The 27,621-nt window shown below is 39.3% G+C and overlaps 1 protein-coding gene across 5 annotated transcripts in view; it reads left to right on the top strand.

The window, feature by feature from the left end:
* rgs3a (regulator of G protein signaling 3a) overlaps nt 1–27,621 on the top strand; it is a 121,061-nt gene that overhangs the window by 66,369 nt on the left and 27,071 nt on the right. For 3 of the 5 annotated variants that reach the window (XM_063478460.1, XM_063478459.1, XM_063478458.1), the window contains one exon: nt 21,264–22,256. In XM_063478460.1, coding sequence (XP_063334530.1) covers nt 21,264–22,256 — 993 coding nt within the window. Of the gene's footprint in view, nt 1–4,299; nt 4,559–7,398; nt 7,535–21,263; nt 22,257–27,621 lie in introns of those variants that run through there. The other 2 variants (XM_063478461.1, XM_063478462.1) reach the window with 2 other exon arrangements.

Here is a 27,621-nt window from a genome sequence, read left to right as displayed (position 1 = left end):
TTTCTACATCAGCACCGTGAACAGTGAAAAAAAAGATGGTTTCTGCTAATGAACAAAGTGTGTGTGTGTGTTGAAGTTTGGAGGCAGCTTGTTCTGTTCTCATCCTGTCTCATTTCACATTTATGAGAATCTGTTTTAGCGCTGAAGGGGTTATAATGCAGCATTCATGTTGGGAGAAGCGGTGACGTAGTGCGACGAGGACTCGCTACAATTCTTCCTCTGTTGCTCACTTTCTCTCAACTTGTCAGGCTGTTGGTTCATGATGAATTATAAAAATGTGGCGATCCTTTCCTGTTCATTGTTTTCCTAATCTGCCATGTCTCTCCAGCTCAGGCGCACAGTCATGCATGCTATCAAAGAAACATGAAGTTCAGGGACAGATAAGAGCTGTCAGTGAATCTGCAGCTATTAAGTAGCATATCTCACTACTGGGGCACACTGCATTTTAAGCAGGAACACAAAGTAAAAATAGGCTGATTGCTCCAGTTTGGTTTAGGATTCTGTGGCTTAGCAAAATATTTGTTTTGTTTTTAGCGCTTTAGTCATTCAAGATTTCAAGATTTTCTGACCCGGCACACACTGGTAAATATCTCGTTCTATTTACTCCAACCTCACAATCCAGGATAGCAGCTGTTCACAGAAACGTTATTAAAACTGTAAAACCTGTAATCTATACTACCCTTGTTGTGTATTTGAGACTCACAAAATAAGCCATGGGCAAAGCATTGACCAGGCTTTGTCTGTGAATGTTACGCAGTGGTGTTTTTGAGTGCCTTACTGAGTAGCAAAACAAATTCTTTTTTCCTTGCTTTTCTGAAAAATACTGTGGAATTAGGTCAACTCCAGCATGTCGTCATGCCTAGCTCCAACATCCAGATTCAGAGATAAATGGAATGCAGCATGAGTGCACTAAACGTATATTTTAGACGATTGTTTATTAGTCTGATTAAGTATTAAACTATTAAACTTCCAGTACATTTATTCACAGTTAAGAGTCATGCATATGTAGCCTTTTTGGAAGGAGATCAGTAGTCCTCATCTTAACACTTATTGCTCCAGTGAGCTTACAGAGCAGATTTGTCCTAGATCTGAGTGAAGTTTGTTTTTGTCGCACAACAATGGCTTATTACCATGCACAAAACATTGTCTCAGTTGAACTCTCACAAGGAGTGAAGCTTGTCAGGGAGACAATTATGTTAGCAGACATGAGTGACACTAGTCCAAGTGGAGAAGTAGGTCTCCAAGCTGACAGAGAGTGAGTTTTAGTAGAGATAGTCATCTTCAGGAGGCCGGGAGTGACATCAGAGAGAGCGAGGGGAAAGTTAACAAGTTGCTGAAGGAGTGTGTAGTTTTTTTGACAGTTTATTTTCACTGGGTACACAATGAGGATAGGAGTGAGCCGTGAGGGGTGGCCGCGCATGTGTCATTTCAGTGAGCCATTCTAAACACTTTAAATACTAATATTTACATAACACGTCGGATAAAAGGCACTTTTTTTTTGCGGAACTCTGCACACTTCTTCCAAGATCACTGCCGACTTTACAATTTCAGATAGAAAATTTAAAGTATCTAAACAGAAAGTGAAATATGGTAAACATCTGCACCAGCACATGTTAATATGATTGACATTTCTCCTGCTCTTATTCTCTGTCTGCAACAGATGCATACTTTCCCCCTCACTGTCTCTAATTAGACATGGATGAATTCCATTTGTCTTCTTGTTGCTGCTTGCTCTCCATCGCACACATGCACACACTCACTCACACGAGGCACATTGCATGCTATTTCTGGGATGTGGTGTCTTGACATCCAGATTTACAACTCCAAATGGTGCAGATGTGAGGAACGTCATAGTGGATCATAATTTTTAATTAGATTTCATCATCCAAAAAGATTTTTCCATAATAAATTAATGGCATTGCTGCTGCTCAGTAGTCATCTTTTAAGAGGCTTAGATGCACTATGCTTTGCTGCGCCGGCTATAAGTGGTCCACGCTATTTCCTTTAGATTTTACCACATAATTTCCTTAGGGATTGATAAAGTATTCTGATTCTGATTTGGACTAAATACTGTAAAAAAAATTATTTATAGAGATTTTATTGTCTTATAATCACCAGGACGACTATCCACTTTGTGTGCATGTGGCTGACAATGATAAAGCAATGCCGCAATCTTAAACTTTCCTTAGATTTGCAGAGTTCTTCATCAAAGCTGGACTGTGAGAAATTAAGACATAGGTGAGATGTCAGTAATGTGGTACTATATTCATATTAGGAAAATAAGAATACATTTAGTGGTTGACAAAAGTTCAACTTTAACTCAAGCCTGTTTTTCAGGCTTGTTTTGTTGTGTGTTCTCTCTTCAAATATAATCTTCCGTCTTCTTAATGCCATTATGCACCGGACGCATAAAATTTGTATGAATATGTCATGCACTAAAAATATTTTTCCGGCTCAGCTATTCTTAATGTAGCCATTTGCTTAATTTGTGGCATTTATTTTTTTTCAGATACCAATTTCCTATTTTTGCCATGTGAATAAACAATTTGGACCAATCCAACCACTGCATTTGGTAACAAGTACGATCGTAATTCAAAATGTGCGCCGATACTGAATATAAAATGATATGGAAATAGTAAATGAATTGTATTTTATCTCACACTATCTGAAATTATGCGTACACCTCTTCAGATGTGGTCCTAATTCTGCCAACAACTGATCGTGATACAGCTTCGACTCCTGGATTAAGCATGAAATTCTTCCTTCTTGCGAGAATTGGATGAACTCAGATTCTCAAATTCTTCCTTTTGTTGTTTAGAAACATCAGGACCAGCTCATTGTCATCTGATGTCTACTTTTATCAGTTTTTTTTTACAGTGTTTACATTTTTTTGAGCTAATTTTTTCACAAAAATGCAACATATTTGGCACGTGTAGAAACATTACACAAGTTCACATCGTAGAAAAATTCTGAATATCTGTACTTTTTTCTACGATGTGTAAAGGCCTTTTCTCTGTTATCACAGGTCAATCCTGTTCACTTCACTTCCTTTCCATGTGTCACTGTGTTTGTTTTCCCTGCACTTGACCTCGCTAACTGTCTTTCTGTCAGTCGCTCACACACATGCAGACACACAAACGGCTGAGTGATGTTAATGATTATGGTCTGTGGTGTTAGATTAATTCCCTTGGCTTTCTTTAAAAATTAATGATTTCCTTCTGATGGAGTGATGTTTGGCTTTATTTTAGCTCACCTTTAACTATTCATAACTGTGTTATGTAATGGTAATGCATCAGCACAGAAGGAAGTATAGATAAGAGCCTCGCAGACTCAGACCTAAGAAGGTAATGCAGAGCATGAAATCCATCCACTCTGGGTTTTAATTACGCACATTCTTTACTCTGAAAAATGACGTGTGCTCCACCGAGCATGTAATGGAGCTGCGATAATATTCTAATGTGCAAATTACAAGGGTGGTTTTGACACAAGGACATTTTTGATTAATACGACAATTGAGAGACTGAGAACTTTATGCTTTTAGCCACAGCCTAAAAAGAGTCTTTGAAGCAGGTTTACAAAAACAAAAAAACCCAATCACTAAAATCGAATTTCCATTAAGTTTATATCCTGCTTTTTAAACATTACGTCTGGATACATTTTCTCATGAATAATTTTGGCTAGAAACTGTGAGAGGCAGCTGTGCATCTGTGCAGTGTAATTGACAAGTGTTTAAAATAGCTATTTGTGAAGCCTATTATGTATTAGCACATGATATGATTAGATAAGGCCTGATGAATAGCTTACATGCCACTCTTCAGGTCTGATGCAGACGCATGGTCATAGTAACGGACCAGGTTGGTGTGTGCGTCCTATTAGGTGTGAAAGTCATGGCCCTTAACATCCTGCTCTTTTGATAGGTTTTGATTCGGGGCTTTGATTTGCAACAGATCAACTTCTAAAAATAGCACGTAGTGGAAAAGAGAGAGAGGGTGAGGAATGAGGGACTCTTGCTGCTTCGATCTCCAGAGTTTCACCGCATTTGATCTTTTCCTAACCAGCGCTCCCTCCGTGATTTTTAACACATCACATTTTTACATTTCCTGCTGTCACTCTCACACCTCTGTCTCTCCCTGATTCCATCTGTCTTTCTTTTGCATCGTCTCCCTCCTTCACCGGATCCCCCCCACCCCCTCTCTTCTCTCAACCCCTCCCACCCCCTCTTCCCTCTCTTCCCTGTCTTTCGCACACACGTTGGCGCGCACGTTATCACCGAGCTGGGGTAGAAGCTGGGACCGCTGCAGAAAGAGCAGAGACAAGAAACACAACTAGAAGGAGAAAAAAGGCACTATCACAATATCTGAATAACAGACAGGAGAAAAAAAAGACATATGGTCACAGTGGATTAGCAGCCTGCATCTAGTATTTGCACTGCACATGTGCTGTGTGTATGTGTGGATGAACTGTGCTCTTCTTCGGAGTACTCTAGGACACACAACAACAATATTAACACTCATTGAAACAAGCAAGCACACTGCGTGTCCCGATGCCGGTGTCTAAGGTAATGTATGTCATGTTTATGTAATACTGCTGCAGAGGTCACACTCTTTTTGCTCTCTATATTGTGTCTGCATGCTTGTTAAATATGGTCCTAATGCCTGAGTGTGTGTGATTTGACTGCGGGAGTGTGTTTAGTTTTGTAAATACCATGTTAGGTGAAAGCAGGGACTTTGATAAACATTTTATTTAGACAGTAGTTGTTTCTCGTGAAATCCCCCTTTTGTTTTTCTTTCTCCCCCCTCTGTTTTTTTTTACTGCGAGAATGAAAAATGAACTTATTTGCTAAGTACCGTATTCAAATTTTGGCCTTTATAAAGTTTTTGATGCCACGTTCACAATGGAAAAGCAGAGTCCTGAGATGAGTGTGTGGGTGAAACCTGACAAATGGCTCAGGTGTGATTACCTCTTTTGTTTACCGAGTGGAAAACACTTGACCTTCTTCTCACCTTCCGCGCATGAAATCGATGAAATTTGCTGGGACTGGAGAAACTTTAAACTGCTTTTTATTTATTTTTATTGTGATCTGTTGGAGTTCTTTTTCTCACATTAACCACTGTTGAACTATTACCTCAGCATATGAAGCCAAGCATCTTGGACTTTTGTTGGTGATGGATAAGTATTGACTCAAGCATTTATGTGGAGAGAGACAGCAGGTGTGTCTCTTACCTTTCAATGTCAAATGTTCCTTGCCACTAAGGTGACAAAAGAAGAAAAAAACACAACCTTTCTCCTGGGTAGTGCTGAGAGGCTCTTGTGATAACAGTGACAGAAGAAGAGAGAAAAGAGAGAGGGAAGGAATGTGTGAACTGGTGAGAGGGGCAAAGAGAGTGTCATGTGGATCCGTTATGTCTCATTATTAAAGGTTCCTTTAACACTTCTCATATTTGCCATTCAGTTTTAAAGCTTTTATCAGAGGCACCTACCACTGTTCTCACATTGTATTACGGTTGTTGTGTTACTCATTATACAACCTCAGTATTAAAATTTGTCAAACAGCCAAAGTTGTCTTTAAATGGTGGGTCAGATTTGTTCAGTCTGTTTTAAAAAAATATTTTTAATTTTTTGTTTTTTTAAATATAACATTAAGTTTAGTTTTTGAACTTTAGCATAATTGATATAACTAGTTTGTTTCTTATTATTAGCTAGTTAAGTCATACAGCGATTCTTTGTGTACTATTCCAGATTTACCACAGTTTCATTTTATTGTCTTATTTGCAACATAAGCGTGGCTTAGGTGAAAGTAGACTAACATTCTGTTTTAGCTCTCTTACAAAGCTTGTACAGTAAAATCCCTCCTAACCTCAAGCTCACTGAGGCTTTGTTTCAGTAGAAAAAAAAAAGTGCATTCATGTCATCAAGTCTAGGATGTTGAGGCAAGCTGTGACTCAGTGCGTTTATGGAGTGCAAACACATCTATAAATAGCCATACGGCACATATCTACAGTGACCTTGACAAGAAGTGTAGAAAATGATGTCAATATAATTGCTGATTGATCAAGTCAGGTTGCACATCATCATACATGCGTTGTGGAAGTACAACGGACACTGTGTTAAATCTGTAGGTAGGTGAGGTCTTCACATGTGTATAAGGTCTTAATCCTGATCTGAGCATGTGTCAGACATGCTCAGATCACCAAAGGTAGACGTCTCAGCGAGTGCAGGTTTATTTTTAAGTTATGTTATCTGAATTGGTGACACAAATATGAGGTCACAGAAGAGTGTGAATCATCTGTGGAGTCAGAGTAAGCATAAGCATTAGTATGTGTATGACCCTAATAGTATGCGAATATTATTTCCAGGGGTATGCCACAGTATGTTAGTACATAGTACTGTACATAGCAGCTGAGAACCCCTCAATTTATCTGTTTAAATATAAAGTAGAAGGTTATTTATTTATTGTTTCTAATAATGTATCTGTGTGTTTATGTGTTCTTTGCCTATATTTATAATTAGCAATATGAATCCAAACAGAAATAAATTAAATGTGCTCTTTGTTTGGCTGTCAGCAATACACCTGTGAAGTTATAAGTGAGTTGGAAGAAAGTTGACTGAAATAGGAAAAGAAAACAGTCAGCACACATAAACATACAGAAATCCCTCCATTTATTAGAGCGATATTATGTAGTACTTACAGGTCCTGCTATCCCGTGCACATGTTGTAAATATTATCTGTTTAGTGTCCAAAGAAATGCCAGATTTAGGCTTTAAAAGTCAAATTTAGCTGCTATTTCTGCTATCGTACAATGTTATAGATATTGTAGCACCATCTGTCCCTCTGAGATAGGAAGCTTTTCCAAAATGACATCTTTCCCATTTCATGTATGGTTGCTCTGTGACTTTGTGGCCACATCCGTGTGTGTAAGATAGATGGATATGTTTTCTGACTGCTTGTGTGTGTTTACAGTGGTTATGTGTCCATTGCGTCCTTTGTGCATCCCGTGGGACCTGGCTGTAATGGCTTCACCAAGAAATGGAGTTTGGGCGGGGGTGTGGTGGAGCCACAAATGGACACAATATGTACACTCATGTCTGTCACACACATGTCCAATTATGGAGGACAGTAGAGATGAGTTAGTGTGATTGTCGGACATACACACCACGTGTTTCTGTCTGAGCTCACACTGCTCATTTGTCTCTTCTCATTATCGCTGTCTCCTCCCTCTCCTTCATTCCCTCTCCCCCGTTTCCTTCTCACTTGTTTGTGCAGCTCGGGAGTCTACCTTCTTAGCCTCTTGGGCATTCTCTCTTCTCTCTCTCTCTCTCTCTTGCGCACTCTCTCTCTCTCTTCTTCCGTATCTCTGCACAGTTCAGTTGGCCTAGCCCACACTGACAGCATCACACACACCAGCCCAGCTAGCCAGCCACAAACACTCACACACCAGCTTGACAGAGGAAGTAGGCCACTTTAATGGGGATGTGTGGAGTGCCTACATCTGCCTTTAGTGGATTATAACCTGGAACTGCTTCCTCTTGCCAGGTAGGGTTTATATCTAGCACTGTTACTTTATTTTCCATATGAGGAGTACATCTTTTCTGAGCAATCAGCAGAGTGGTTTCATGCAAATGGATTTTATGGGTCTTTTCTTTTGCTCCAGAGGGACAAAAAGAGATTTGAGAGTATTCGTGCAGTGTTTGAAAAGCTGAAATGTTAGCACTGCTGGGAGGCGTTTGGTCATATAAAAGAAACTAGACGAAAAGATGTGAGGAAAGATAGTAAAAGTAATAAAGGCCTATTTATCACATCGGGCATCTTTATGACAGGCACATATGAAGAGAGTTTGCCACTGCTGTGTGCTGTTTTGATTCACTTAACTTTTACCTCCACCTTTGATTTGCTGAGGTTTTCGTTTTCTTTCCCTGCTTCATTCTTTGTTTTAATGCTTATGCGTTATTTGTCCCTACTGTCACTGCATCCATTTATCCTCCTTTCCTTTGGCAGCTTTAATAGCTCCCTTAAATATTATTGTCTCTGAAATATCATCTCATCCTAAATAAGCAAGAGTTGTGGGCTCTGTTTTACGAGTAACACCGTGTTTACATCCCCTATTTGGTGCTTTTATGTGAGTGCTTTTGGCTTCGGTTATGTGCTAGTGACTTATTTTAACCTCTCACATGGCTGGGGAGTGGAAGGGTGAGAAACAGAGGGATACAGAGAAAAGAAGGCTCAGAAGATGGCCATTAAGAAGACATACTCTAAACCATGTTAGAGCAAAGCTGAAAGTGATAGCAACAAGAGGAGAGAGAGCAAACCGAGGGACCACAGGGGAAAACAACAGGAAGCACACTGGGGAAAATTGCTTTTCTCTTTCCCTCATTAGGAGAATTGAGGGGTTATACTCTTCTTAGAGGAAAAAAAAAGACAGAGAGAGTATTAGATGGCGGGTGTGTGGTTTTGTTGGTGCCTGTTGATAAACAGGGAGATGATTGATTTCATTACAGTGGTGTAAAGGCTTTGAATCTAAAAGTTTTAAGCACCAGGAGAAGAAAATCTCTCCACCAGTCCTCAATTTCTCCTTTGTCTTTGATCAATAGTAGACAGTGTTAGTATTGCATCCCTCCACTGCGTACACATGCAGACACACACAGACACACAAACGATGAATGTGATTTATCAGCTGGTCTTACACTCCCAGCTTGAACAAATGAGATGGTTGTTATAACCTGGGAACATGCATTGCAACAATTTGTCACACAGGCGAGCAGGGAAACTGAAAGACAAACCCCAAATTTATGCACACATGCGTGTAAATCCTTCACACAACCATATACACCTACGGTCACACCCAGGGGGCAAATATAGAGTGGAACTAGGTTAAGTGAATATGAAATCTGAACAAACAATCTCACTTGTGCTGACCTTTATTTAACTAGATTTAAGCCTGGATCCTTTGATACTGATAAAAATTGATACATAATTGTGGATGAGCTTTTCTAAAGGAATGCTAGCTTAATTTAAATGTAACTTTCACCAAAACCGTGCCTTTTTTCGCACTTAGGTCTGGTCATATTTAATGATTTACTCTTTGGGCACTTGCTTTTTGTCCCCAAACGGGAGGCAGCGCCACACAATGTGACTGTTTAAACCAATTTATGTCCTTACAGCATGAGTAATTGTGCACACACACACACACACACATGTCTGGTTTGCTATCCTCGTGGGGACATCCCATTGACATAATGCTTTCCCTAGCCCCTTACCCTAACCCTAACCATTAAAAATGAATGCCTAACCCTAACCCTTACCCTAAACCTAACCATAACCTAATTGTAACCCTGACAGTAAAACCGCATTTTGAGTGTGAAAATTGCTTTCAACCCCGAGGGGACCTGGATTTTGGTCCCCACGGTGCAGAAAGTCCCCACCAGGATAGTAAAAGTCAGATTTTGGTCCCCACCAGGATAGTACGAACCCGTACACACACACACACACACACACACACACACACACACACACACACACACACACACACACACACATAAACATCTTTGTCCTTTCTTTCTGCCGAGGCCCTTTCCAGTCTTTCTCACTGGTCACATTGTCTTCAGCTGCCTGGCGTCATGGGGCAAGTTATGTCAATGGCATTTTCTCTCTGAACTCTTGGATTCTAACAATAATGTCTTTACAAAAAATTTAAAAAACCTCACATTTCTGCCCACTGGCCGGTTTGTGTGATTCTTCTAAAGGTTGTGCAGGAGCGGCTATGTGCCGTGCTATTTTTAAATTAACTCGATTGGAGGGTAATAGGGCTGAGTTTTGTTATCCGCTTCCAAGTTGGTGAAATACTGTATTCATTCAGTTTTCACACCCAAGAAATTATCCCTCCTCAGAGGTTTTGTTCATGTTCTCTGCTGACACTGTTTTGCTTTTTCTTGATATCACAGGCACCGTCACAGTAAATAGAAGGAGACTAACAATGTATAAGAAATAAATAAAACAAAAATAAAACAAAACAAATGTGGAAGTCACAGAAATAATGCAAACTGTAATATTTCTAGAAGAAACAAGTTCTTTGTTTGAATATTTAAACCACACGTCAGCCACAGTGTACTGCTGATTTCATATTCTGGGACCTGTAGCATTGGACTCAAAGACTGTATTTTAAAGATAGATGTAGATTCTGGATCTGGCAAATCAAGGCAATGCAGTAGTGTCTTAACCATTTACAAGAAACACTTTAAAATTTTATTTATTTTCCTTTTTTTTTCAAAGTTAGTTAAATTATTGTATAAATTTCCATGGGATTAGGGTTGGGGTTAAGGTTGGGGTTTGGTGTTACAGAGGATTTATGGTTTATCAAGAAATCTACGCTGTAGCTACGTCGTAGCTACAAAATTCCCTGAAAAATAACCTGATCTGCATGTTCTGTTTATTAATGTTGATTCCTCGTGTGCGTTTCTTGCTACTTTTTGAATTTCTCAGTCATTTGCTTCTTCTATTAAATCTTTGTTTTCAGAAATCATAACGACAAAATACTAAAGACAAAGCTTCACACAACACTAGATGATATTATAGTGGGTATCCATCATTTATATACAGTCTGTGATTACTCAGGTTCACCCCAAAGTAACACAGGATGCATTGTGAACATGCACAAATATGCACAAATTATGAATTTGGTGAATGATGATGTAAAATCAGTAAAATCATGACAGTGTTGTTTTTACATTAACTCTGCAACTGCAAATAATGCATGAAAGCAGTGGCAAAATATGTGCTGAATGCCTTCAGCAGATGTTTCAGCAGAGCAGTCATTTAAAAAATAATGAGTTGAAACCTTTGCCATATGTTATTTCACTGTAACAATAAGTTCTGGTGAAGTGCTAAAATATTTAAAGCACTTCCATCTCTACTAATGACTAAATATCATTTCTAAAACATAAACATGCCCACAAGCTACATCTCCAAGGTTGAACTGGCTGTCAAGTAATCCTGTGAGATCGCTTTTATTATGCAATCCTCCTTCATGTGTTGTTAATGTGCACAATATTTCTGCAGCCTTGCAGAAATATAGAAATAAAAATTCTGAACAACATTTTATTGATGGTTGCAGGCAGCAGTAGCAGCACTATAGTTGTGATAGTAGGTAGCCGGGTAGCCTTGTAACACTTTAGGAACTGCCCAATAATGTCACTTAATAAATGTGTTCCACCTGGGATGTTCTACCTACTAGCATCTCTTCCTTCATAGCCTGGTTACACTCGATGGTGTGTTTTTGCCTCAAGTGGTGAAACACGTTTGTTGCTTCTACCTTTAGTAAGAACAGTTTTTTTGTATATTTAATGTGTAGTAGTAGTAGTATTGTGTTTTGTTGGAGGTTGTATGGCACATCTGTAGTTGTCATGGACAAATAGCATGTTTCATATTACTGAGGGGCAGAAGCATGAGTTAAAAACCTAAATGCAGACCTACAGTGATAGAGTTAGTAGGATGCACTTTTACACTCTCTGTGCTCTGCTCACCTCTTTGATCTACAGACACTTTTCAGTCGTTCTCTTTAAAGGGCGGTCTATATATGAATCTGTCGGTATCAGCATTCATAATCGCTGATAAATGAAAATTAAGAAAGCAGCGAAGAGACAGAAGAAACACTCTTCAGCTATGTTGTGAGGGTTGATGCCGCATAATTCGTCCACCACATGCCACTCTGCAGTTTTCCTGTTAGCAACAGGTGTTTGGAAAGCCACAAACAGCAACAACCGGATGACTCAAGTAGAGTCGAGCAGAGTTAATCCACAACTTGTTGTGACAATAAAATAATATTTCATATTTTTTTAACCTTATAAAATGTTAGAGAAATCTGTTAGGTTTCGTGTGTCTGAAAAAAATTGGATGTTTAATCACTGACATATTGGTACTGGTCCAAAAAAATCCTATATTGATTGGGCTCTGGTTCTCTTGCTCCTTTGCTCCATGTTCCCTTGTGTATGTTCTCTGTTTTCTGTCCCCTTTTTGGCCTGACTACAGCAGAGGGTTCTGACAGATAAACGACTATTACTGTCTCATCTGTCTTCTCTCAGTGAAATCGAGGGCAAAAGAGGGCAGAGCATTGTGGTGCATGTAACGAGGCCATTCAGAGATTGATCATCTATATGGTTAGGTCCCTTCAGTGAGGTATTCATATTACACAATACAATAACGGCTCTTAAATCTTTCGACCGCAGCTTATTCTGGACAATACACGTCAAAGCTTGCTTAATATACGTCAGGTTGGCGCAGACATGGACGCTTTTCCACACAAACATCCGATCAGCAGCAAACATAAGGACTTCTCTTATATAGCTATCCAAGTGTATGTAGAATGAGCTTCTCACACATAGAAACAGAGACATGTCTCTTGTAAGGTATGAGCTGTGATGGCATACATAGAAAAGACACTGAAAAAACAGTCTTAATAGTTAATGTACATATATAAGTCTTGTAAAAGTCTCGACTCATGCTATGATTTACTTGTGTTTTTATGTAACAACCTGTGACGTGGTTTGAGCAAATGTTTTCACTTCAGGCAAGTAAACAATTTGGGCTGTGTGTGTGTGTATACGACTAAATTTAGTGGAAAGTAATGTGGTTTATAAGTACGGTAGAAAAACAAGTTTGCTATCACTCTTGAGAGGGAGAGAGCAAGCTTTAATGGCAGCATCACATCCCCGAGGAGGTTTGCAATCGCCCCATACGGAAAAAAATTGGAAAAAACTACAGTAGAGGCTACAGAAAGAGGACTTAGTAGCATTCTGGAGACCAAGTAGAGGCTCACAAGCTCAGTTTTTCAGTTGTGGAATTTTATATTCAGTAAACAAAGTGTCAGTCTGTTATCTGTTGAGACAAACAAACTAAAAAGGGAGACTAAATAGGACTGGACATATGGGACGTCTTACACAAGGAAGAGTGCTTAATGCTTGACACATAAGAAAAAGATGATCTGAGAGAGGAAGATGGTAACACACAGCTTTTAGGTGAATATAGTTAAATAAAGGTGCAGCACAAATGGGCAGGAATATAAAGATTCTCAATAAGAGGCAAGGCTGTGTTCAAAATAAAACAGGAAATACCAAAAATGCAAGTCAAACAAATGTTAATTTAAGAGCTGTGGTTGGTTCTCACACAAACACAAGTGTGTTTACAAGTGGGGAGCATTTGGTTTGTATCTGTGGACAAAGGTAAGACCTGGGGATGCCCTTTGTGTGAGGTTTAACCTTTCAGATGAACTCCTTGCTCAAGAGTATTTGTCAATTTCCCTTTAACGAGTGATGCAATGAGACCACGATTATGCTTATGAATTCCCGATTAAGAAAGTAGTCATGAGTTACAAAACTGTAATTCAAAAACAAGTCATTATCGTTATCAGTGGGGACAAAGGTGGCGCTGAGACACAAGCTTGTGCCTGAGTAGTTGTCTCAACGTGATCACCATGCAGATTTAATAAAGAGTTGGACGAGGATGATGCTTCGAGTCAGTTTGGAATAAGGTTAACTTTGTTGTTATTCTCTGTTATCACCGTGTTCATTTGATGTGTTCCCTCGGGGCTATAAACAGGATGTCTTCTCTTGACTCCTCAGACCTTACACATCCTTTGAAGAAATCAATATCAGATAAGCCAGTGAATAAAGGAGACTTTTGAATAGAGATAAATAGCATCATGCAGGCTTGTTGGGTGGGCTTGCATCACTTAGACAGCCATCCAAATTGCTGTTATAGTGATCCAGCAGTATGTATGAATAAGTTAACAGAGATGGAGGGAGTGGCAAAGAGGAAGGCAAGAGAGGAGAAGTCACGTTCTGTTATTTGATGGTACAAAACATGTCCAACAGCAGTGCTAATTGAGATTAGCTGGATTTATTGAGGCTGCAGTTGGATTTGGCAAGTGTGATGTTGGACACATTAGACCATTAGCCACCAGTATCACACTAAGTGGAGTGAAGTGATGCTCTTTAATGTAATGGCTTACTTAGAAATAAACAGGACTCAGGAAATTAAAGGAAAGGGGGAAAAGGAAGGAAAGCGATGAAGATGAAAGATGGCACTTTGTAATTGATAAACGGGAGGGGTTTGGGGAAGCTTTTGGAAAATGCACAGCACAGCTGCTCGACTGGGATAGGTCTCCTGTTGCTATGGTAACTGTAGGACAGAGGTCACATAATTGTTTGCGGGTGACCGTTCATGATTGCGTGCAGTTTTCTGTAGTATCTGTATGAGAACATAATGACCTTGAGACATGCAGACCATCAGCACAGGAATATTTACTCTGATCATATTTGCCATCATGGAAATGTGAATATAGAACCCCGGCGGTATTCACTGCTCTCACCTGGTTCATACTGTCCCACCTGGTCTGGAGCGTTAGACTTGGCTGATAGTGTGGCTCACCGATAGAGTTTTGTAAAGCACAACATTTAGATCATCATTGGACAGTTTGGTGGAACATATAATCAGTGTACTGATATTATTGTGGCACAATATGTAAAGGTGGGAAAATTTGGCAGAATTGGTAGCTGTAGGCTTTTCCAAATTTCAGCAAAACATGAAAATTTTCATCAAAAAATTACAAGTGTGGGAATGTTGTATGTCTGGATCAACATGGTAAAAAAGTAAGAGACAATAATGTAAAGGTTTCAGTTAAGCATATCTTTGGTAGCATTTCTTCATTCAGAGGGAGTTACCTTTATTTACTCAGGTAAAGTAGAGTCTCTGAAATTGTTGTGTCTTCACTGTTGCGTAGATCAGTCCAAATACCGTTTTTTAGTTATAGTTTTCAACTGCTTGGTTTTACAGTTAAGGATAATCTAGCCTTATCCCAAATTTCTTTTAGTTTGAATTTGATGATTGATTAATATCTTTTTCTTCTCTTAATCTGAAAAGTATGGGCTATTTCCCAAATTAAAATGGATTCTTAGAAAATGGGAGTATAAACTTTATAAATTATATTACATTATAAATGTCATCATCTGCTGGTCCATTCCCTCCTCTTTGCTTAAAGTCCACGTAGAGTCCTTAAGCCTGTTCTTAAATTCAGTTGGCTGCTCTGGAGGCTGTAATGTTCACTCCAACTGCAGTCTTCGAGAGCTACTGTCCTGCAACTTATAGATGCATCCCTACTCCAACGCAGCTGAATCAAATGGTTGAATTACGTCTTCAGCAAGTTTGGCAAAGGCCTGGTAACAAGCCATTCATTTGATTGAGGTGTGTTGGAACAAGGATGCATCTAAAAGCTGCAGGACAGTAGCTCCCGAGGACTGGAGTTGGAGACCCCTGCTCTAGAGAAACCCAAACTCTGTGCTTGAGTTTGATGTTTAATTCTGTGGAGGAGGTGTAAACCAATTGAAAAATTTTATACGGTCATGTGCATGATTGGTGGAACAAATATGTGAAAAATTAGAGATGGTGATATGCTGTTTTTCATTTGCCTGGACATTTAGCCATTAGCACGGTTGTGGTCATCACGCTGAACAGTTTAAACAACGTTTGTCTTTTCTGTCAGCGGAAAAAAGCGACGAGCAAGTACAGTTAGCTCTAATGGGAATGCCATTCAATTTGAAGTTATCTGGTCAAATGACAAATTAGAAAATAAATTGAAATTTCGTTTTAATAATAATAGAGATATAAACCTGTTGATGTCTGCTTCAAAGTGTGTTCAGATCCATTCATCAGCTGTTGGGACTGTCAATTATTTATTTATTTATTTATTTTTATTAAATTTTTACATTGTTAGTTTTAGACACAGGAAAGAATTGTATAAAACATGTAAAATTACTTTTTTTTTTATTCATTAATGAATGAAAACACCTGCTGGCTTTGTCTGGTTATCAAAGCATTAAATCATATCTTTTCTAAGTTCAGATTTTTGCTGTTTACAAATTCAGATCAGTATTGCTATTGGCAACTCATTTGAATATGCCATTTCTCTTCAGAATGAATCGTTTCTTTGAAGGGCCATACACATGGCACCAGTGAGATTTATGAGATCCAGTTCAATTCAATTCAGGCTTATTTATATAGCAACAAATCATAACAGTCGCCTCAAGGACCCTTATACTGTAAGGTAAAGAACCTGCAGACCCTACCTGGGAGAAGACGCCAACAATCACAGCAGGAACTTTGCAGTGATGGGAAGGAAAAACCACTTCCTTTTAACACGAAGACACCACCAGCAGAACCAGGCACAGGGAGGGGCAGCCAAATGCTGCTGCTGCTGCTGCTGGGAGATGAGGGGAGTGACCGTAGGGAAACAGGACAAAACACAGACTTATGCCTGATTTAGATTCCAGTGGGGAACCTTTGTACGTAACCTACGTAAGTAGTTGATGTCATTGCCCACATTTGTGCTTATGTGTTAATTACTGTGACGTCGTGCCAGATGATTTAAAAAAAAAAAAAACTGCCGGGACCTTTTTATTCGTCCTGGCTCCTTGCTTTTTCTTATCATCAGTTTTTTTCCTGATATATGTTTGCCTCAGGTTTTTTTCTCTACTTTGTACATTCACTCACATCCATTTCGGGAGTTTCAGCAAATTCCCTCCAGGAATCTGCTGACATTTGTGAGTCCTTATATTGACGCTGTGATTATTGTTCTTTATACTGAGGCAATGATTGTTATCATCTCATGGAGTGCTGCAGGATGTTATAGGATGTAATGAACAGGCCAATCACAGTAGATGTGGGCTGATTCTCCCCAACGTATAGTTACATTTTTCGGGAGGTGCATGTCAGGTGACGTCATAAGATACAGCATACATTTTCCACTGAAGCATAAATTGGGCATAAGGGAGAGAAAAGAAACACATGGGGATTGAGAAGAGGTGTGTGGAAATAAAATACTCAGTGCATCACAGTGCATCACATGAAGTCCTGCAGCAGTCTGAGCCTATCGCAACATAACCAAGGGATGGTACAGGGTCATGTGATTTAGCCTTAACTATAAGCTTCATACAAAGATAAGATGTAAGATTCAGACTCCTCTCCTCTCCTCTCCTCTCCTCTCCTCTCCTCAGCCCTTTTCCACTCACTTATCTCTTTTCTGTGCTGTTGCCATTCACTGACTCCCCTCCTCCTTTCCTCCTTCTGTTTCTGTTATCCACTTTGTCTCCTCCATCTATTCACTCTCCCACCCTGCATCTCACTCTCTCTGCCTTTTAGGGCTGGTTTTGTTTCCTTCCTTAATGAGGCAATGGTGGAGATTATATTCTGTTGAATCATTGATGACTGTGAAACACATTTGGAACACGTGTACATGCGCTATATGCACACACCGCACACAGACGCAAGCACAGACACAAAGGGCTTGCACGCCGCAGATGTCTCATGGCCCATTAGCCTGCGTGTTTCATTCATCTTTTAAGGCAGATTCAGGGAACAGACAATGTTAAAAAGTCTGCAGTGAGGTCGATGTCATATTTGGAAGGTATCTTGAAATTTATTGATATGTTTGTTCTTGGTCTTCGGCTTAAGACACGAGGACATGTTGCTTAAAAGGGGTTAATGCAAAGCTCCTTGATTTTTGTGCGTGTATGTGTGTGCTCGCTGTGGAGAATGTGAGAAGGAACAAGTGTATCTGACAGGACAGGTGGCTCCATTGTGTCTCTAGCCATATCTTCAATGGCCAGGGGTTTGTGTGCATAAGACAGAGAGAGATGGGGTAGGCAAGGTGCAAAAATAGACTGCATATAAATCTCAGGTCTAAATATGTGAAGAAACACAGAAGAAAAAAAATGTATATATATCCCCAAACATCTTAGATTCCTTTGAAATCATCATATTTATCCTGTGACAAGCCTTGTAACATGATTAAAAGTCATCAATTACTGTCAGTGACTCACTGCTATGACTTGCACAACATGAAGAATAAATGAACAGAGGCAAAGTAAGGAGAAGAAAGGATAAAGTGATAAGCTTTACTTCCAGTTTCCTCTTTGGCTTTTATCAAAGTGCATTTCATTCTAAAAATACCTCCTATATACCCTCTATCTCACCAGAGTTTATATTGGAGGTAATGGGGTCTTGATTTTATCTCTAGGCTACAGTGGACCATTTAGAAATGGAAGGTAAAGAAGTCAAAATGTATAAAGAGTAACATTAATTGTTGTATGTTCAAAAAAAGTACAGTGTCTTTCAGTTTTAAGGTTTTACATATCAGGGCATAAATCATCTTTAGTAGGTCTAAACTTGGGTGTATACAACCTTCAGGGAACTACAAAACATGATTTATTATACAGTGTTATTATTTATTCAGCAGACACGAAGCCAAAATGCAGAAGCCATGTGTGAGAAATTAAATAAGTCCTGTGATTCAGTATGTTTAGAATCGCCTTTAGCACCAGTAACTTGAAGTAATTGTTTTCATGTAATTTCATGATTCTTTCACATTGTTCTGAAAGGATTTTGGCCCGCCCTTCTTTACAGTGTCGCTTCAGTTCATTGAATGTTTCCAGGTATTCATTTACATACAGCTCTCTTAGCTCTCTTCAGTCCTACCACAACATTTCAATAAGGTTGAGGTCTGGATTTTGATTGGATCATTGATTCTTTTCCTTTTCATTCATTCTTTTTCGGCTAGTGTGCTCTGGATCATTGGCCTGTTGCATGACCCAATTTGGGCCTCATTGCTTCACACACATAAAACACTTTGGTATACAGAGGAGTTTATGGTCAACTCACTGACTGCAAGGTGCCCAGATCCTGTGGCTGCAAAACAAAGCCAAGTTTCATATCCAGGTGGTATGAGGTGTTGTCATTGATATGCTGTGTTGGAGGGCGCTAAACACTAACATCTTCACTTTGGTCTCATATGTGCAGAGGACATTGTTCCAGAAGTCTTGTAGCTTATTTGATGCATCTTTGCAAACCTAAGCTGTGTCACGACTTTCTTTTTTCAGAGGAAAGGTGCTTTCTCTTAGCAGCCGTTCCAAACAGGCGATACTTGTTCAGTCTTTTTCTAATCATGCTGTCATGGAGTTTGACATTTACCATGCTAACTGGGGGCTGTAGAGTCTGAGATGTAGCTCTTTTTTTTTCTTCAATTTCTCCGAGCAGTGTAATCTGACCTTGGGGTGAATTTCCTGAGACGTCTTGGGAATAATGGCTACTGTCTCGAATGATTTCTACTTATTATGAACTTCAAATTGCTTGGAAATGGTCGTATAACCCTTCCCAGATTGATGATTAGCAATAGTTCCTTCTCTATAAATCGTTGTGTTAATACACGCCTGAATGCTTCAAATAAGCAAAGTGCCAAAACATCAGCCTTTACTGAAGTGCTTGCAGTGCACTTGCTGATGATCAATTAATCAAGTGCATTTGATTAACAGCACCTGGCTGCTAATTACCCTGTTAATTCCCAAAGAAGCAGCTCTTTAATTTTCAAAACTGCTTTTGCATTTTTGTATTAGTTTTTGTTTCATATTCAGATTATTTTTTATTATGTCATGATATGTAAAACCCTAAAATTAAAAGAGGGGTTATTTTCTTTTTAAAATAATTGTAGAGGCCAGGCACGTCATCCACTAAGAAACAAAAAGCAATAATGGCTGATTTATGTACTTAGTATCCATACATTATCTTATCTTCTGCACAAGGGCAGCAGTGGAAGCCGTTAATATTAAAACATTTTGGGATTTTGTTTATGTTTGGTGCTGAATGAAAGAGCACCTTTTTCTGTAAATATGGGTCAAAAGTTTAGACAAAAATACAACCAGGCCAATTGTTTCCGCAGAAACTAATTTGAGCTGCGTAAGTACACAAACGTCTTGTGAAATATCATGAGAACTGCCTGAGAGGAGGCAATATTATCTCCAATTAGGGCACTGCATCTTGTGACTGCAGCTTATCATCATAGTTTAACTTGGCCAGTACAATGAGGCCCTTCACAAGACTTGATGGAGACTTAAACAAGTTAAAAGTGATTCTGTAGACTTGGAGATCTGGGATTTAACAGGTAGATTTTATTTTTGGTACTTTTTTTTGGACCACTGTCATTGTCCTATGGTAAATTATTCTATCTTGGGTCAAGGTCCCCTCTGTTTAAAGTCTTCTGGTTTCTGGAAGGTGTCTCTGAACCATATTTAGTGGTGAACACCTAACACATGTTAGGTGTTCCTGATAAGAAGAACAGAAAACAGAAAAAAATGCAGCATCACAACATCCCACTAAAAAGTTTCAACTTTGTAAATGTTTCCTATACTCAGACTGATATGTTTAGCATCACCGACTACTCTGTGACCTTTTTTTAAAATGCAAATTAAAATACTGCGGGCATGAATGATGTGGGCCGACTCAAAATGCATTTGTAATAAACCATCTACTGTGGGCTGGGAGAGGTTAAAGCAGCATTTAAAACTAGCAGATTTTGGAAGGATGTTAAAAGGGATGGATTGCCAAGTGCATGGGAGGAGGACAAGCATTGTGCTGTTACACACACATTCACATTAGTGTGTGACAGGGTTATTATGTTAGGCCTTGGGAAATGGGTGAGGGCAGTGGTCATGTGAACTACAGCTATACTTTCAAATGTTTTGAAACATTGCAGGGGAGATAGATGGATGAAAAGATGGGTGACTGTTTGTTTTTTTAATGTAGGAGTAATCTCATTAGTTTCTGCAAGAGGTTTGGTTTGTTTTCTATTCCACTGCCTTGAGGGCACAGTACCAGTTTAATTTGACTGAATCACTGCAGCAAGCTCGAGTGTAGTGCAGCAGCCAGCAGCACTAGTGAACTGAATAGTAGTATATCACAATATGAACTCACTTGCACTAATATCACAGTATAGTGTCTGGCATTTTATCAACTGATGCAGTGTTGGGGACAAAAATTACCAGTGAAGTTGTTTTGTATGTCTCTTTTCATACCTTGGAAGCCCAAGTTGAAGATGAGTATCTGAAATTTCCTTTGCTTTATCTTGGTCCACGGTGTGCTCTCTCTCATGACATGGTTGTAAGCATTCCAGATGTGGGATGTGTTCCTCCGTCTCCTCCAGGTGGCGCAGCCAGGTCATGATAGTCTCTATGCAAGAATTTGCAGGAGCATTATTGCTTTAAATGGCACTGTGATCATCCCAAAAGACACTGTTTCGTCTTGTCTTTTCCTGCCAGTATAACTCAACATCATTATAAGAGTATTTCAAACCAAACTGAATGAAAGTGTTAAGTGGGTTTATCCAAACAGCCTGAGGCTGACTATTCATTCTCTGTGTCTTTCTTTTTGTCTTTTTCTCTCTTTCCAGATGTTGGAGCCTAAGGTGGATGCCCCTTCATGTGAACTGGGTGGAGTAGGAGGAGATCGAGGAGGTGTATGCCTCCATCTGCCGACACGTAGCTCAGAAGGGGAGGAAAGCAGCCTGTATCCCTCCAGTCCCTCTGAGCCCCCAACGCTGGGTAGTCCTCACCCCTCAGAGCCACTCACCCCTCTGGATGAGGTCTACATGCCCCTTAGAGGTCTGGTGGGATCTGACGAGGGACTTAAGGTACCTCCAACACCACCGCCTTCCACTGAGGGTGAGGATTCCAAGAGCATAGAGGGGCATGAGATGGAACTCTGGAAGGACAGGAAGGATGAGGAGAACAAGCAAGAGGAAGAGGAGGATGAAGAGGAAGAGGAGGCCGGCAGAAAGAGTGTCGGGAGCGAAGGCTGCGAGAAAGAAGATGACGGAGAGGAGGAAGGAGAGAGGAACGAGGAGGAGGTGAACTTAAACCTGGTGGTGTCAAACACAGACGAGGACAATGTCTCAGAGCCGCCTGACACCAACGCTCCCCCTTCCTCCTCCTCATCTTCGTTTGTTATCCCGGAGCTCCGCCTTGACCGCTCCTTTAGCGCCGATGCCCTTTCTTCACCCAACACTGACGAAGAAGAGTACGATGAAGACGAAGACGAGGAGTCTGAAGAAGAAGATGATGAAGACGACAGCGACGATGCCTACCTGCAACGCAGTGACAGCAAGCGCCGAAGCATGGTAGAGGGTGCCACGTGTGAGAAACATGGAGGAGGGGGGCTGAGTGTGCAAAATTCCCTCCGCAGGCGCACACACAGCGAGGGCAGCCTCCTGCAGGACCCCCGCACGCCTTGCTTCACTTCTGACAACGCCATCAACTGCCTAGAAACTGGAGGGGGATCCCACAAGGGTGGCTGGACACTCCCGTCACCTAAAACCTTGAAGAAAGAGCTGACCAAGAATGGAGGCTCCATGCATCAGCTGTGTATGCTATTTTCTGGGAGGAAGGTAAGCAACGTCACTGTGAAATACCAGTGAGGCACACAGAGAACAGGTCACGAATACAAGCAACAAGAAACACACACAAACAAGCACTGCAATATTGACCAGTGGTGTTTCAGCTACTCCTTCTGAATAGCCCACTTACTTTCCAGTGGTTTTAGTGAAAAGGGTGACATCAAGTGGTAAAGCAGAGCAAATGCACGCTCTACCTGGTGTTATAATTACATCAGCTTGTAATTAACACTTATAATTATTCACAGATTACTCACATTTACATACAAAACACTTTAATGCTGACTGTTAAACTTTCATAAATTTCAAATTACTGTCTCATTGGCTCTCTAATGTTGTTACGTAAAAATCTGTAAAAGATCCAAGAATACTGTGAAATTATAGCATTATCTATAATAGCAGTGTGTTTCCCACATCACATACCAATCTGTGTACGTTTTAAGAGTCAAGAATTGTAGAAAATTGTAAAGGTAACAAACAAAAATAGAATAGTGCAATAATGAAATCATTTTTGGGCTCCTATTTGAGAAGGATTTCTGCAGTTTGAGATTAAGTGCTGATAAATGTTGTTTCACTTGTCCAGCAGAGGGTAGCATGCATCATATTGTCTTGCCTTATGCAGCTCACACACAGTAACAGAAACAGTTGTGCCTTTTCTCACTTTGCTCATGCCAGTGTTGAGTAATGTTAACTGAGAAATTATTCTGTCTCATGTTTCTGTTCACTATGAAGTAATAGGTTTTTTATTTGTCCTTAGAATTATCACACTGATGGTGCACACGGACGATTAATCATCTGTGTCACTGTTTCTTCCAAAACTACTTATAGTGCTGGTCTGCACACCTGCACACATGTTTCAGCAGAAATAGTTTGGAAAAAATGAGAAAGAAAGAAAAGAAGGATCAGAAAAATGTATTAAATGTAAGGAAAAAAAGTCAGTGATAGCAGAACTCAATAGGCTCTACTATATATTAGTAACAGAGCTGATTAAGTGCTTGCTTTATCAAAAATACTTCTCCTCTTTATCTGCCTCTCCCTCCACAAGCCTGTCAGCACACTCGGCAGCCTTAAATGGCAAGGTGTGTACACTGCGCAGGGAAGGAATGCAGCAGACGGAGCTGCAGCCTATTGGTCTTGGCAGATTCAAGGGTAATTTTACTACCTCTTGGCGTCATGGATACAGTTCCTTTGAGGCTTTTGTTTCCATTATTTAAAATTACATGCCAAATCCACTCGTTAATAAATCTTGTGACATCTTCAGGCGCAGAGTGTGTGTGTGTGTGTCTGTGTTTTAGTTAAAGCTATCTCTATTTGGTTTGCAGTGTTATACTGTTACAGTAGGATGAAATCAGAACCACTTATCAGAACCATTTAGCCACACGGGGTGGGGACTTTAATTAATTTAGAATCATTGATTAACATTGACATTGTTTTTGGAGGTAAAACAAAGAAACACACAGAAACAATGTATACAATGTTGTCTGATCGTGTTTGTTTTAAACTTGCAGTGAAACTTTAGCTTCACTGATTACATTGTTTTATTACTATTTGAATAACTTACTCATGAATATTTGACGTGCCACATCAGTTATCATACACTATAAGATACTTTGCACACAACTCAGTGCGCTGCAGGTTGGTGTATGTGCATTAGAAAGTGTGACAGACGTGTCTGGTCTTTAACAAGCACCAGGCGTCCTCCTGTCTTTCTTTCCGTTCTGCACCTTTTCTTCTCACTTGATGTTTTTAGTGGCCTATCATCAATGCAAAGAGAGCCAGGGACGGACAGAGAGCAGGTCAAGAAAAATAATGTCAGTTTGTTTGACTGTGAGATTTTTCTTGCTTACTGCTTCAGTGAAACGGTAAGCAAGGACCGGAGTGGTGAAAAATTTGAATATACTTTTGTCTGTTTCATTTTAATCCTCGCATTTTTATCTCTCGTCTTTTCAACTGTTCATGTTTTATCCATGCAGGTAAAAATGAACCTGATCTAGCTCAACTGTTTATAAATGTAAAAGTTCTTTTCACATTCCAGCAGTTCCTGTGGTATTTTATGGTATTAGATCAATTTTATAAGGCATTTCAATCAAAGACAACAGAAAGCAAAATTATAGCAAAAAACTAAAGTTTAAACCAGTAATACTTAAATTTGTGTCTTAACCAAGTAGCCAGTAGTAGTGCTCTTTCAAGGTGCTTGGTGCTTGTTTTATGTTACCACACGAACAAAATACCTTATGAGACAGAAAGTCAAAGATTTCAAATAATTGTTAGTCATCTATGTAAAATCATTGTATTTTTTTTTTACCATGAATGAGGTAAACAATATTTTTTTAATTAGTTTATTAAAGTTTAATTAAAAAAGCTAAAATTGTTCTATGTAAACAACCAAAACAAATGGAAACCAGAGGTGATCAAATGGTCCTTTTTTTACAGTAGTTTTTACAGAAGGAGCTAAAACCAATAAATTGTATTTTCAGTGAGGTCATTACATTGACTCTCCTCTCGCTGCACAGACACCCACCCCCTCGCAGATGTCGCTGACAAGTGAGGATCTAACCCAAGCAACCCAAAGAAAGAAAAAAAAAATCTGTTTACGGGGCTTAAATGTTTGTTTGGATTTTGAATAAATATCGCCTCTCTTTACAGATGTTGGGTGGGGAAACTATTTCAGTGTGTTTACTGAATGTGTGTGATGCTTACATTCTTGCGTTGACATAAGGATAGACCCAGGCAGATAGTATAAAATGAACACTGATGAAAACAGATTAGTATATATTTAAATTTGAAAACATCGGTGTAGTTTGGCATGATGTTATGGACACCTCTGACAGTCGTAAAAATGGTCTCAGCGTACTTCCAGCCCAATCACTGAGGCCGACTTGCAGTTTTCTCTCATGCAAGGCTGTTTCTGTAGCTGTCCAGTATTATATAACATTAACTCCCCCTCTCTTACTTTTACATGAAATAATAAAAACAGTTGTTTAACATTATTTAACATTATTTAAAGAGAGAAAAAAAACACGTATCTTTGGCTTGAACAACACTTAAAAATTCAATACATATGCAGATGTTTTCCAGTAATGTTTGTGCACTGTGCACATAATCAGGCCGTCCAGTTCTGTTGTGTTGGCTCCTGCACAACTAATTTAATGTTATAAATATATATATATATTTTTATAACTAATATCTAAAATATCATTGGGAAAATAAAGCATATAATGTATTATGTTAAACCTTATGTTGTATGTTGTAAATATTATGTTGAACGCTAGAAAAACACTCATTGAGTAGAAAAGATAGTTAGGGTTAAGCACACATTAAAGAGGTTAAAACAATGGAACACACAGCAGTGTGTTTGGAGTGACGTACCTTCAGAGAAAAGATTGGCTTCTGTTTTTCTGGCCTTTACATAATACTTTATGTGCTGTAATAATAAGCAAGAAAAACATTTACAGGAACTTAAATATTCTATTTTAGGGTGACACAGAAAAATATGAGTAAAGCCCCAGCAATTTTCCACTAGAAAAACTATTCTATTAATCCTTGTCTCTCATTATTCCTCAGGCCCTAAGTTGCATATTTGTTAATTTTAGCTCAAAGGTTATAGCACTCCATATCAAGATTATTGTGTTTATCTCACATGGCTCAGCGCATGACCGGGCCTAAGAATAGGATCGGTTGTTTTTTTTTTGTTTTTTTTACTGAATGAACTAAATAAGTTGTTCATGGAAACTGTTTAAAAATACAGTGTATTGATGAGTACCAGGCTCATCTCAAGTATTTTGTTTCAGCATAAAAACAAAACAGGTGCCACAGGTAATTTGCCAGGTGCTAAGGCGTACATCACAATCAGCGCGTATCGTCTGTGAGCACTATGACCCACTGAACACAGATGGCGTTGTGAACAAAAATGTGGGTTTCGTTGTACAGTAGTTGGCCTGGATGGGACAAAAGGCCACAGTTCAAATGCACGCAGGGCGCAGCCAGTCCACTGCAATGCTAAATGAGTAACATGTAAATATTTACTGAGACTGAGCAAACTTTCAGAACAGTCAACACAGCATCCAGTCACCTCCTACTTATTGACAAAAAATGTGAATGAACTGAATGCACTGTTTTTTTAGGTTGTGCTGTGTTACTCCACAGTTTACAGCAAACTTTAATGGCGGAGAGTCCATAATGTAAATATAATGTGAGCGTCCATGTACGTTTCCAATAAAGGGAAAAAGGAGTTATGTAAGTCTGAACAGGACTTTTTCTTTTCTTTTTTTTATTTGGGAACGATTTATTGCCTCTTGTTGTGAAATCAGGGACATCTCCCTTTGTCTTTCGGTGAAGTCTTCTGTGCTGTCTGGAAGGTTCCAGACAGATGTTATGTTATTCTCCCCTATCCCTGTCTCTGTATGTTTGATTGTTCACTTGTTTTTTAAATTTCAACTTAAGAAGGAAGAAGAACGCACAGTTGGGGAGAAAGTAACTGCACATACCCACAAACCCGAGGTGGCACATATATACGTCTAAGTCTATATACATATTTCTGCATCAAACAATCCCTTGGTCAATCAGTATGCAAACAGAGAGCTTTATTTCATTCTTTCTTCTTCTTTTTTAATGATTCATCTTCACTCCCAGCCATATTATAACTACATTACAGAACAACACACAGCCAAGAGGTCCTCTTGCATTCTCCTTCAATTTTTCCACATAACAGTTTCCATTCGTTTTATTTACAACATTGGCCTGAACTGTTTTGGCATATCACGAGAAGTTATGGCACTTGTAAATCACAGATACACATGGACCCACACACAGTGCCAGTGGTTTTCCTACGGCGCACTGTTTTAATGCTGTGATTTGCATGGAGTCGCTTTCTCAACTGACTTTTAACATCTTATAAAACAAGAAGCCACGTGGTAACGTAATTGCCTAATGAAGAATAAAATATTCAGGTTGAAGCTGCAGGTCCCATACAAAATGTCTCTATCCAAACCAGCAGATGAAGTGCTTTGGAGAGATGAAAATTAAGTTTATGTTGTTGTGCAGAGCCCATTAGCCCAGATAATATAATGCTATCTACTTATCCAAGTTAGCCTGCCTAAAATGACTTCACATCGGCAAGCCACTTTGCAAACCACTTTCCCTTCAGCACTGGCTTTTCATGCTTAGTCATTGAGGTCTGCAGTGTTCTGTGCTGGCATCTCAAAAGAGCAATACTGACAGATATTAATAATTGTAGATTACTGATATATGATTAAATGTTGTAATATGTAAAAATGTATCTGTCTAACATAATCCTCTCTAAAAGCACAGTATAGATAAACTTGATTAAACTTGTGCTTTATTGGAGAGAAGGTTTTGA

Source organism: Pelmatolapia mariae, linkage group LG7 (genome assembly GCF_036321145.2).
Source record: "Pelmatolapia mariae isolate MD_Pm_ZW linkage group LG7, Pm_UMD_F_2, whole genome shotgun sequence".
In the NCBI taxonomy this organism is placed as follows: domain Eukaryota; kingdom Metazoa; phylum Chordata; class Actinopteri; order Cichliformes; family Cichlidae; genus Pelmatolapia; species Pelmatolapia mariae.
This window is presented reverse-complemented; position numbering and strand designations above follow the sequence as displayed.